This window comes from Bombus flavifrons, chromosome 8 (genome assembly GCF_040668555.2).
Source record: "Bombus flavifrons isolate JBK064 chromosome 8, iyBomFlav1_principal, whole genome shotgun sequence".
NCBI classification, from domain to species: Eukaryota; Metazoa; Arthropoda; class Insecta; order Hymenoptera; family Apidae; genus Bombus; species Bombus flavifrons.
In genome coordinates, this window is record NC_138449.1 from 9,946,596 (window position 1) to 9,959,286 (window position 12,691).

At 37.3% G+C, this 12,691-nt stretch overlaps 1 protein-coding gene and 1 long non-coding RNA gene across 13 annotated transcripts in view; one reads left to right on the top strand and one right to left on the bottom strand.

Moving 5' to 3' along the window:
* LOC138182750 (uncharacterized) overlaps positions 1 to 2,234 on the bottom strand; it is a 40,302-nt gene extending 38,068 nt beyond the window's left edge. The window contains exons 1-4 of one of the 7 annotated variants that reach the window (XR_011173897.1): positions 2,075 to 2,234; positions 1,549 to 1,808; positions 534 to 646; positions 223 to 470 (exon numbers count right to left, since the gene is read on the bottom strand). This is a non-coding gene — a long non-coding RNA (uncharacterized LOC138182750). Of the gene's footprint in view, positions 1 to 222; positions 471 to 533; positions 647 to 1,548; positions 1,809 to 1,883; positions 1,958 to 2,074 lie in introns of those variants that run through there. The other 6 variants (XR_011173899.1, XR_011173896.1, XR_011173902.1 and 3 more) reach the window with 6 other exon arrangements.
* The window catches only part of LOC138182746 (uncharacterized), a 296,840-nt gene that overhangs the window by 271,943 nt on the left and 12,206 nt on the right, over positions 1 to 12,691 (top strand). For 5 of the 6 annotated variants that reach the window (XM_069118907.1, XM_069118911.1, XM_069118912.1 and 2 more), the window contains 2 exons: positions 9,931 to 10,171; positions 12,318 to 12,357. In XM_069118907.1, the coding sequence (XP_068975008.1) occupies positions 9,931 to 10,171; positions 12,318 to 12,357 (281 nt within the window). Of the gene's footprint in view, positions 1 to 9,922; positions 10,172 to 12,317; positions 12,358 to 12,691 lie in introns of all 6 variants that reach the window. The other variant, XR_011173895.1, reaches the window with a different exon arrangement.

Genomic DNA, 12,691 nt, shown 5'->3' on the forward strand with positions numbered 1-12,691 from the left:
CATTTCTATCGTGAAGTGTCTCGTCGTGCAATCGCTCGGAAATTCTAAACAAGTCACCAGAACCGAGACGAAGACTGTGTTAGCGATGATTACTAACAATTGTCTTATACTTCGATACAATCCTTGTGAATCTTTTTATGCTCAAATTGGTTTACGTATTATGCTTTAATCCCTGTACGATCTAAATCAATTCCATAACATTTTGTTTATCAAATTTGTAACATCTTTAGGTCTAACACGTTCCCCCCTGTCTCTTCAATTTTTATGATCTTCCATACACCTCTTGTACCATGTGTAGGACGAAAATGTGTATATTCACATCGAAAATAATAATTTTCTCTACGATTACTTAAACAAACATTGAAGCTATTTCTGAATGCACAGTGTACCACAAAACACATTTTGAAACTTCGTTAGTACTCCACCAAGTCACAATTGTCACGATTATATCCATTTGAGTTGAAACCAATCTGAAAATGTACATAGGATTAGGTTTCATTATAAAACAATTCATATTTTCTTGTATATTATACCTGTGTATCTATCCAGGCAAAAACACAACAGTTTCGGATTAGATCGTAGACTGAAGTACTGTCCGGCAACATAAACTTGTCGTCGATGCTACAAATCGCACGTGGTTCTATCTCTAGGAACACAATGAAAACCAGGAAACTTTCTAAGTTTCGTCTTTTCAATTACATTCGTAAAAGTATTAGGTTGTCCGAAAAGTTTCTTTCGTTTTATAAGGAAATAATAGACGCACAATGTTTCTTGTTTTATACTAGTTTCTTGAATTATGCACGAACATAATAATAGAAATATAACGAAATGGATCATACCTAATCCAATAAAATAATATAAAACAGAAATTCTCGTTCATCTATTAGCACCTTATGAAACGAAAGAAATTTTTCGGACAACCTAATATAAATTCGCATACATATCCGTAACTTAACAGTCATGTAGTATCGAAGTTACGCGGAAAAAGGCCTACGTGGCCCTGGCCACGAACGGTTGCGGAACACGTGCGTGATGGGGCTACGAGAAAAGACAAAGGGGTGCAAAGGGAGAAAAACGAATTAACAGTCAGTGTGAGTTGAGAAATCAGAGAGTCTGAATTGCGTTGTCGAGAGAGTGTTGCTAGCGTTGTCGAGAGAGCGTGGTCCGCGTGAAAGAGAGCTTTGGAACCATAGTGACGAGAGTTGTGAATTATCTATTTAATTGTTTTACTTATAGCACGTTATTGTATTTAGTTCACGTTAAATAACCATCGTTTCCTGTTTAATCCATTTTAAATAAACTAATAAATAAAATCCTATAGTCATAGATGCTACTCTTAATCAGGTCTTAACACATTTTCAGTTTCCAACAGAATATATTGATATTGCGAAGGACGTTACAAGTTTTCCGAATCATTCAGTAGAAAAATTGAACTATTCTATCTCACGAGCAAGACTATGAAGGATTACATTTGATTCGGATCTGTTTGTACGTATCAAACGTCAACCCATCACTAATTGTTACGATCATCGAAGTTGATGTACTTACGTATCTCTGTGCTGTGTACACGTACAATTTCTGTCGCAACGTTTGTTGTTTTCCAACGACTTAACATCCCCGATGCTATACTCGTTGCCATTCACATAGCATTTGTCCCGTGATAAATTGTCCAGGTGACAGCAATCGCATGATTGCGCGCATCTGTCGTTGTGATTCGCTCGGACAGGAGTACAACCGACCGCCTTGTACCGTCCCAGAGGAGAAGAACATTTTGCTTCACTGTAGTTCTCTATCGAAACGGAACGTGGCTAAAATATATCAAACGATTTCGACAAATTCACAATTCGTAAAAAGTACTAAGCAGAATAAAAATGCCGATATACCATTGAAACAAGGGTACATACATATAAGAATATTTACAATTAAAATGTAACTTTCTATGCTGTACAAAACGATGATTGTTTTGTGTAAATCGAAATTGATAAAAATACTCGTTTAAATAAAAGACATTTTTATTTGAAAGGCCATCGGCGTTAAGAGATTTTGGATTTCTTCTTGCGTCAAAAATACGTACAACTTTATGGTCAATACTGTAGTTTCACCGCAAATGAGCTCTATTGCAAGAAATAATTCTCATTTCCTTGCATACGTGTTATCTCGAAGGTTACAAAGTCTCTGTTATCTTGTGAAAACGAAACTCGTTGTGATATCCGCTTGCAATGTATTTAATATTCATAATTAATGTCAGTGAGAATCAACTGCGATATTATTAGACCATATGCTACTTTTATATCATTTCCTCGCATGACTTGTTTATAATTGTAACTGATGGAGTATAAAAATGGCACAGAAATAGTTTTGCCACGGTATGAAACCGAAATTATTGTTCTATGTTTCGTGTATGGAAAGAGTACCCTCGATGTACTCAGATACGACATTGACAGGCAGCGTAAGGGTTGAGTTATAATGATAAGCAGTAGTTCAAGCGTATCATCAAGTAAGTCTTAGTAAATAAACTTCTTACCTTCTCCTGTCACTTGAACAGCTACTAAGAACATCAGAAGAACGCGTTTTCAATGATTGAATTATTACCGAGTTCGGTCATCGTCAAATCGTGTATGAATACTAAGAATAGCACGAAGAAAGTAAAGATCAGCATTCTTTTTGATAGCCTTAAGAACTTGTTATTATAGTTATCTAATAATAAATAGGCGGTAGAATATTAGACGAATGAAAATAATACGTTTATGTGCGAAAAAGCAAGACAGACTGATACAGAAATTTGTAATTACTATCGAGCCAGAATTTTATTGCTAATTATGTTGAACGTGGCACATCTCAAAGATTTTAAAATATCGTCGTATAAGTTGAAATTTCATTGAATCTTGCATCTTCTACCTACATACAAACTAAAACTTGTGGTGTGGTTTTATAATTATGAGATGCAGTATAGCACCGAATTTATGGCTGTGAAAGCTTCGCCGCTGCGCTACGAATATCTTGCGTTAGTCGGACGAATCCTAATTTATTTTTCTTCCAAAATCGTAAGCTGACTAAATTAATTCAGTGCATCATTACTTACGTGATATTCCAAATGGCAACGATCATCGATTCATTTTCTTAACTACAAGATCGGCTTGCTGCCCACTCGGCAACGACACCTTGCACAAGGTGGTTATTTTCTGGTCGGTCGCGTTTGGAAACGTAATCCGCCAGCAGATAGTTATGAAAATTTAATAGAGTAACGAGGAGCAAGTACAAAGCTGATGATGGATATCGGGCAATCGGATAATGAGCGCTTCGCCGTTAATGAGCTTACTCGTAATTGCGCGTCGGCCCTCTCACCGCTTCAAATAATTGTTATTCGCTGTTCATACACGCGTGGACAATAACGATAATCGATTGCGGGCTACTGCCTTGGATGGCGATTGTTTCGCTTGAAATTTATTTATCCACCAAAGACGTCCACGGTTAATTAACGCACGATGGCCTTAAGGAAAGGCATGTCCGTGAAATTATGGTAATTAGCACGACAAACAACCGATCTGGCGCCGCTGTCTATAGTTGTTGCTCTCTCATTCCGAGCCAATCTTGTCTCTCTCAACATTTATTTATGTCGCGTAAACCGCTCCTACACGATCATTATCGACGATTATGACAAATGGACAGTCTATGGGACCTTTGGATCGGACCTTCTAATCTACGAAACGTTCGCAAATTAATAAATAAATTAAAGAGTTGCGCAATAAGAAGGCGACGTTATTTTATGCTTCGTACAGAGCTATGACTGATGATGGGTTGCCTCGTGTATCTTATGCCTTAAGAAATTTCATATAATATATCCTTGAAGGACAACAACCAAAAGCAGAAAGTAACGTGTATCGTGCTTCTTGTTCGAAAATTTAGCGCGCCGACCGCAAAATGAGCCGCTCTTTACACGGCCTCTTATCATCGAGCCGCTTTCCGCGTCTGTCAGCCATTCACACGGTTTCGAGATACACGTTCTCGGGAGTTGTCGAATTCTAAAGGAAAATTAAACGAACACGTCTGCATGTTTGCAAACTTCAGAGAATGCTGGACTTAGCCGGCGCCTCTCTGCGCTATATGAACGCGTTGTATTTCGCGTCTGGTCTCAGACAGTTTATCCCGACTAATAACTTCCGCGAACGCAACTATGCCTGTTTCCTTTCAGCCCTCTGGTTAACTACTAGGTGGCATTTTTAATTTAACGCTACCAGCAGCTGCACAAAGCCGCTTTAAAGCTGGAAATCGCGTGATAACTCTGAGAAGCAGTAGAAATATGCGAAATCCGAGCGGCCCAACTTTCCAGAATCTTGCTTTATTACGCCACTGTTCTCTGATGCGTCAAATAAACATTGCGATAGTATGATCTCAACGATGCATGTTACACAGAGAAGTAATTTACTGTCACTAGTTTCGTGTGGCAAATTAATGTGCAGAAGCTTACGCGTATCTAACGGTTTGCAACTATAGCAAAAGCGAACAAATACTACGATTTATCGAATAATCGTAGAGATCGCTAAACTGATATTTGAATTTTTATATTTTATATTTTATATCTTGTATTTTACGTGTCGATTCTCTTGTTAATCATTCATATATTTGCTTTGATGCTATAAGCTTTTAAAATTTCGCATAAACACGCTCGTTATTTCCTAAGACAGTGGGCGTTCCAAATTAAAAGAGAAATCGTGTTCCAAGAGAATCGTGTTCCAAGTTCACAGTGTGTAATCTCTTGTTCGCGCGTGTAACGGAGAATTTGAAACAGCCGCGGCGAATCAACGATTTCAGAATCGTATGCTTTCTCACGCTGATACACAAATCCAAAAGTTCTGAGCAGATAACTTTGAAATAGGGTACAGCATATTGGAACAAAAAACTTGCAACGCAAATAACCCATGCCAGAACTTTCAAACGTATTTTACGTCAAATCGGTTTTCATTTTCCGAACACGTTTTCTCCGGGTAAGCCAAAAACAAAAAACAGAGAGGGAAAAAAAACAGGGAAAACGGAACGAGAAAAAATGTACTTCGACGAAGAAGCGATGCAATGAAACGCTCGTCGATCATCGACCTTTCGATGGTGTATTCATACGAACCATCCCAGTGAACATTTACAACGGACCGTACCCATCGAAATAAAAATCGAGGGCTGACGGAAACGCGAAAGTAATTAGTTCTCCGTGTCACCGCGCTCGTGCAAATCGATACTCGGTATTTCGAGGACGGCTGCTAAATTTACTCGGTCAATTCGGCTTGAACGCGACCCGGTCGAGTCGCGACTCATTTTCCCTATTTCTACCACCACCTTTTTTCCCTTCTTCGTTCCTGCCGATCACTTGTTTTATTCCTTTCTTTTTTTTCTGATAGGGGGAAAGAGGGTGGTGAAATTGATTTGCCGATTTTGCAACCGATTCTAGCGTTTAAAAAATAGTCAGTTTGAAACACGAGAGAACGTGCTAGTGAAAAAGCTCGATCCACCGTGCACGCTGGCTTTTAGTATTTTATTTTGGATTTTCATTGGAAAAACATGCTCTTGAAGAGTAGCAGGGTGATCTTTTTTGGTTTTCGATAAATCAGAAATAAATGCGTGGTTCCATTATCGTTGCTACAGGTGGAGAAAAGAAATTTTTTTTTTGGAAAGATCGTAATAATTTTATAAATAGAAAATTACGAAAGTGTACAGAAGCGTAGAAAATTGAGAGAAGCTTTTATCGTGTTTCATATTATTGGTGTCACGCAAAATGAACGTTTCCGATAAATGAAGTTTACCTAGTTTAACGACGTTCACGCCAACACGTTGCACGCGTATCCTGACGTGTACTTGGTCTTTTTTAATAGCTTCCTTCCGTTAAACGAGAACATGCACTTAGTTTGTCGATAACATTCCACTTCGGGGTTGGGTTCCCATGTCAATAGCAAGCAATCTCGCGTAGTGTAGTCCGGGATAAATCCAGAATAGTTTCACGCTTATCGAGTTAGCCGGTGTCTTTGTTTTCAAAAGAAAGCTGAGAGTTTGTATGATGGCGATACGATGGAAGTTTGTACACGAATGTGGTACACTAACTGTGATTAGAATTTCAAAATGAAAATATTCCTTTATCGTGAATTTTATAGGAGAAAAAGAAAATCCATTTGAATCGATGGTTTGGCAAAATCGTTCCTCTCTTTTCTCTTTTATTAATTAATTATTCACTACCGTAATCAGCCGCTTCTCATTTTTCTCTTTCGATCCAGATCACTTTCCCATTTCACGGCTAAAAATTCAATAGTTGTTCATACGAACACGGCTAGTCATTCGCGTTATTGCTTCTGCTGGAATTTTCAGATTTCCACGTTGTCTGAAAAAAGATACGAGACGAGATGAGAAATGTTATTTTTTAATCAATCGCTTGATCTTTTTCATTCTATTTTCCCTTCGATGGCTTTTATTCTCACCTTTATGTATATCGAATTTACAAAAATTTAAAAAGACTCATTTCGATTCTATAATACCGATCGCCCGAGTGTTTTCGAAAACTAACTTACTTTTAAAACAAACACGAAGAAAGATACTGAAATAATATTAAATTCTCTGTTATGACGTGTTTTTTCATGCAACGTAATTTCAAGTTGCAAGATTATTCGGATATAATAGGGAACATTGTTAATTGTACGATAACAATATTAAATTCTCTTCTCTGTATGTTTGCCCAATTATTTAAAACTCCATTATTCTCTGCATATTGTTTCGAGTATCTGAAAACGCTTCTCGTTCTCTCCACCCTCGACAATTCGATTTTACGAGAATTATGATGCGGAGGTCGTACGTTCAATGCTTTGAATCACGTTTCGCAGGTCGCTGTGCCATCTTGAAACGGCGGTTTGCACGGAGCAGACCGCGCGACGCCTGCTATAAAAATGGCAGATGCGTTCCGTGCCGACTAAACAAAAGCAATGAACGCCGGAGACATGACAAATACGCGTCTAAAACTTGTATGAACTCGCGCAAGTTCGCCAGTCCTCTTCCTCGTCACGTTCAACGCATATATCCGATCGCCAGACGTTTCCTCCACCGTTCGCAAGTCATGGCACGTTAAACGCATTCTTGTCGAAAGGGCTTTGCCTGGAAAAATTATGCTCGACCCGCTTTCGCTTAGCGATGGGACCAAATTCGACCAGATTCGAATATTTGTATTTGTAAATTCGAATCGGATCCAATTCGAAAGTTCAATTTCTTAAGATTCGAGTAGTATGAGATAGACTTCGTTGCTCGTGGAATTCATAGAAGTTGATAGAATTCGTTGTATTTGTGAAGTATTCCATCCTCAAAAATTGTTTTTTAACGTAGGAACAGGTATTTGCAAAGTTTCGAGAATTTATTTTCAATTACTCCGATACTTGAACGAATCGAAAATTTTTACGAAGAGCTATCGAATCACGAGAGTGAGAAACGTATTGTAAATCGTTTCTTCTTCTTCTAAGAAATTTAGGAAAATTACGCGGAATTATAAACGATGAAAGGGATTCTTATAAATTTTGTTTTTTAAATCAAATTAAATTTTTTACGCTTGTAATTATTTGAGAACGATAGCGGTGAAAGATAATTTCAGTCGAACAGAGAGTTTCTGATAAGGTGCTCGTCAAGTTTCGAATCTGTTCGATTAGTATTCGATTCTACTTGCGATCTATCTCTTTTTATATCGTGAGATACTTACAGATCGGTTCCGGTCGCGTTTAGGTTTCGATCTATTCGAAAACTTCTTTCTTTGCGGACGTGCTTGAGCCCATCGCTACTGACATCTTTATTCCTAGATATTTCACGAGAAATATATATATTTCCCGCGTAACATAATCATTTCATTAACGGACGTGCTAACAATGTATGTAACATATGCATCTCAAATATGAATTAACATTAAAACAATATAAAAAGACCAGCGAATATTTAAAAAATCAAACTTGGTGCAACATAGAAACTAACAAAATAATTCAAGATATCACGTTGAACCAATTGGTCAAATACTCCACCTTCATACATACTCAGACACAAGTTAATATATTTATTAATGCGTTAATTCTATAACAATTTAATATGTACAGGGTGTCACAGTTTTTTTTCCAAAAGGTGTATCACCATATTTCATTTGCAAGATTAAGAAACAAAACTGTTTGTAAACATAGGCTCTTAGATGTTTTATTATAACAAAAATATGAAATGATAACTGGCTGACATTTTATCGATACAGCATAAGAATACATTGTCGATTCAATATGATATCGGTTATTATTATTAAGACATCATATCGATCTGATATGTTTACACCAACTGCAATGTTTACTCGCTGAGGTTGTTGCTTTGGTCAGCAAGTACGATAATGGTATGCGATCTCAGCGATGCGCAGTTCAAGGAGGATCAATTCCTTCGCTCCTAAGAGCGCCAGTAATCAATGGATCTTCATTTGTTGACAACTGTGAAAGAGAAAGTTCATCGAATACGAGTTACGTAAGACGCGTGAGAAATTAATTCTGAGAATCCGTAACGTGTTTGCAGCAAATGAAGGGAAAAGCTACCAAAATAAAAAAATTAGCAATACAATAGATCCTACTTTCCGTAGATATCAGTCCTGCATAATAATTGGCAATTTGAAATGGAATTATAAGGAGATCCGGCGATCTGTTCTTCTTGTATTTCTGATATAATTTTTTAATAAAACATTTGAGAGTCTACGTTAATATACCGTTTTTTCGACTTTCGCGAGAAAGCACGTCAACGGGAGTCGTAAATTCCCGTTACGATTAGATAATCGACGCCACGAAATGATCGACCCCCTGATTTCTGTTACGATAATTGGGGGAGGTTCGATTGAGGTTACACAGAATTAACAGGTATAAATTAATGTTTATTCCAACAACTTTGTAAAGAAGATAATTACACAGATACGTATGTACAAGTTAAGTAAGTGAATGATTTAAGAAACCCGGTAATGACATGTCGACTATTTTAACGCTGAAGAATAAGTTTTTTTTTATTTATTTATTTAAATTTTACAATTTGTCCAGTAGGACATTTGGTAAAATATTATAGCTTAGTGGTATAATAATATAACATGTGGGTGGCTACCCCCAGCGGGGTATCATCTTCGTGTTTGTTAGGTTATATCCTTTGTGAGATCTGAAGAATAAGTGAGGTACAGTGACGATACTGTGTCGGAGGAAAGCTAGTCGTGGGTGGGTCTAATCTACAAGAAAGAGCTGATCGTCAAGGGCAAGGTTTCATTGGGAGAGTGAGGGAAGTACTTCGTTGTCAATTGGTTAATTTTCTAGGTTAGTTGGTGAGGAAGGGTGCTAACCGCCCCCGAGAGAAAGTTGCTAGTGGGAAGCATCATACGTGAGAAAACTAACTTTCCTGTAGTAACAATGAGCTGTAGAAACGATTCAGTAAAGAGATGTTTGTTCGGTCTGAAGGACCCGTAGTAGTCCATACTATCTGAAGTCCATACTAGCAGATCTTGGATGAAACACTCACTTTCTCTCTTCTCTCATTGTGCCTAAGGTATAGGTCTGTTGGGTGGTAAAGTATTGTGTAAAAAGACTAGTATATCTTGTACGCTTAATAAGTTTAATAGTATAAAAGGACAACGTTAAATATATTAACAACAATACGTACATTTAATATCTATAATTAACAAACAAATATATCATAATTATAATCAAAGTTACTTACAACGAATTAAATTCTAGAATACATTTGAGAAGGTAGACTTTACTTTGAGAAAAGAAAAGGGAAACAAAAAAAAACACAGGAATATTTAACGTGATAATAGAAAGAGAATACAAAATGAGAAATAAACGCATTTCGAACCGAAATCGGAAGAGATGCAGGTGCTATGGCGGGACTGATGTGTTTTACGGAATTCCAGTGCAACAGATGTACGGATCGAACGGAGCGAGCGCAGGCCTACCGGTGGGCATGACCACGTTGAAGGGCACCACGGGCACGCTGGGAGCGCTGGGGACCTACGGCTCGGCCCTCGGATCGGGGGTAACGGGTGCCACGACCCTGCCGCGGCCGGGAAACTGGCTGCGCCCTGCGGGCCTCAGGCACGGGCACAGCGCGGCCCGGGTCCGCCTCTACTGCCAGGCAAAGTGAGGAGCCACGGTTCCGACAGGTAACTAAATCAAACCGTAAATCAGTAATTACAGTAGAATCATCCATAACGCGCGAGATATATCGCTGCTTGACACTGATAATGGTACGACTTAAAAAATGTAAATTTTGGAGGAGAGGAGACGAAGCGTTGTTCTAAAACTAGAGACAGGTTGATAGCGGCAAAAGAAAAACTGATGGCATTATGAATATGCTGTTTTACATGATAAAAATAAGAATATAACGTAGCCATTGTATCGAATAAACGAAGCAAATTTGAGATTTTTGGAGTTGTACCATTATCAATGTCGAACAGCGATGTACAGGCTGACGAAAATATTTGAACAATAATACACAACAAAAATACCATACACCAGGGGCGGCGACACGTAATACGATATATCGCAACAAAATATTTCGGAAATCGTTTTATATAATATGATATAATTTTTGTTTTGTGCTGTTGTTTCTTTCTTTAAACCACTGTCAGAGCGAGTTGATTGCTTGGATAAACAAAGCGTGTGTCAATGACTGCAGTCGACTCACAGATCGTAGGACGCGGATACAACGTTTGAAAATAGCTTTTACGCTAAACAAAAGTCTATGGATATCCATTGCAACAGTACATCCTCTTCATTATCTTCTTTTTTTATTTTTTATTTTTCTTCAGCCTCGCACACGTTTTTCCTTCGTTCAAGACGTTCTATTCCGCGCTGCAGCCAGTGTCTCGCGTCCTACTCGTTTCTGCGATTGCTGCGAACGTTTAGAATTCCTTTTCTTCACTGCGTTCATTTAATTCGAGTCGATAATTTAATACACGAGTATATCGATCCTTAAAAATGAATGCCGTGGATGGTTTGTCCGCGATCTTTCAAAGAAAAAATTCTAATTAAAAGATTGAGAAGGACTACTCTTGGTTTGATTATCAAGAGAACTTTCAAAGGACCAAGGGAAGAAAAGTCCTCCACAACATACACAACATCATAGTTACTGATATGTTCGCAGCCGAACAAATCGCCGAGCCGACTGAACAATTTGAAACTATTTATGATTACATGTACACGTAACACGTTAAGCGTAAAATCCATCAGCTACTGGTACACATCCTTTATGGATGTATTATAAATATTGACGTTACGTATACGAAATATTCTGAAATTTCAGTAGCACTGTTGCGAGACACTGCGGATTTGTATGCATTTGTAGATGAAATTTCATGGTGTACAGAATATACACGTGATGTGTAAAAATATGTAAATATCCAAAATATGATATTTTCTATGATGTTCAGTCGGGTAAAACAATATTCTACACAGGTTTCATTTCTTCAATTATATTCATAAAAATATGAATTTATATAAACGTCTGCAGTATAGTAACCATCCTGTTCAGAATAGAAAGTTATCAATGAACTTACTTGATCCTTTTTCTTCGAAGAAAAATATTACGAAAAAATTCGAGGAAATAGAAAACAATTAGAAGGAGTCGTAACTAATGTTCTGTCACACAAGGTTTATTGAAGAATACAAACATAGTGTACATTAATTTTCAAAGTCGATATAAAGGAATGCGTTGAATCTCAAAGTAATGCACTTCGTGTGCGTTTAGAATGAAATTCATACATTTTACAATGGTACCTAAAAAATTCTACTCAGAACACAGTAACAAGATTAAAATTGTTTTAGCTTTCGGATCCTGCTCGCTTTTTAAATGAATGTTTGCGTTAATGTCAGTCATACTTCACAGTCTCGTGACGTTTAATTAAATTTTAAATTTAATTTCGTTTCGCAGCTTATCACATAAGTATTATGTGATATTGCTTAAGCGATCCATCAATGGTTATGATGCAATACATAAACCGAAGAAATTGCTTATAAAACAATATTGACATTTTATTAGCCGATAACAACACCCTGACACTAATATAAGTCTATAAAACATTGATAACGTAATGTTGCAATATCTTAACTAGAAATTTCTCCATATCTAATTGAATTAAATAATTCCTTTCTTTTTTAAATCAAAATTAATTCAGCATCAATTATATTCTTCGCAGAATTTTATTATATTTTAAAATATACATATGTACATTTCTAATCTATAAATATACATATATAAGCTAATTTAACTTGGAGAAATGTAATTCAATTAATAAAATGTTTTTGTAGCGACATCTCCTCCAGCCAAAAAGACGAATGGTTTGTGTAGGTAAGTCGATCAAATTGTTATTAAAACTATTCTTCGTACTATGAATAACTTCAACGTCTAAACGTACAGAAACCTAAAATAGTGCTGCCTTTTCAACTCTCCTACCTCTCGCGCAAAACCAAAAAGCATGTACCGCGAAAAATAAACTCGCAATTTACACCAGCAATAAAAAATTTCCCCCATTGTCTATCCCCGCGGACATCTTGTTCGATTTCATCCTTCCAATACAAGCGGCATCGACGAACAAAGCCAGCGTATAGAAACCACCAGCTATCATAAAACGATAAAAACACGAGCCAAACAACTTCGTTCCTCCCTTCCCTATCACACATCC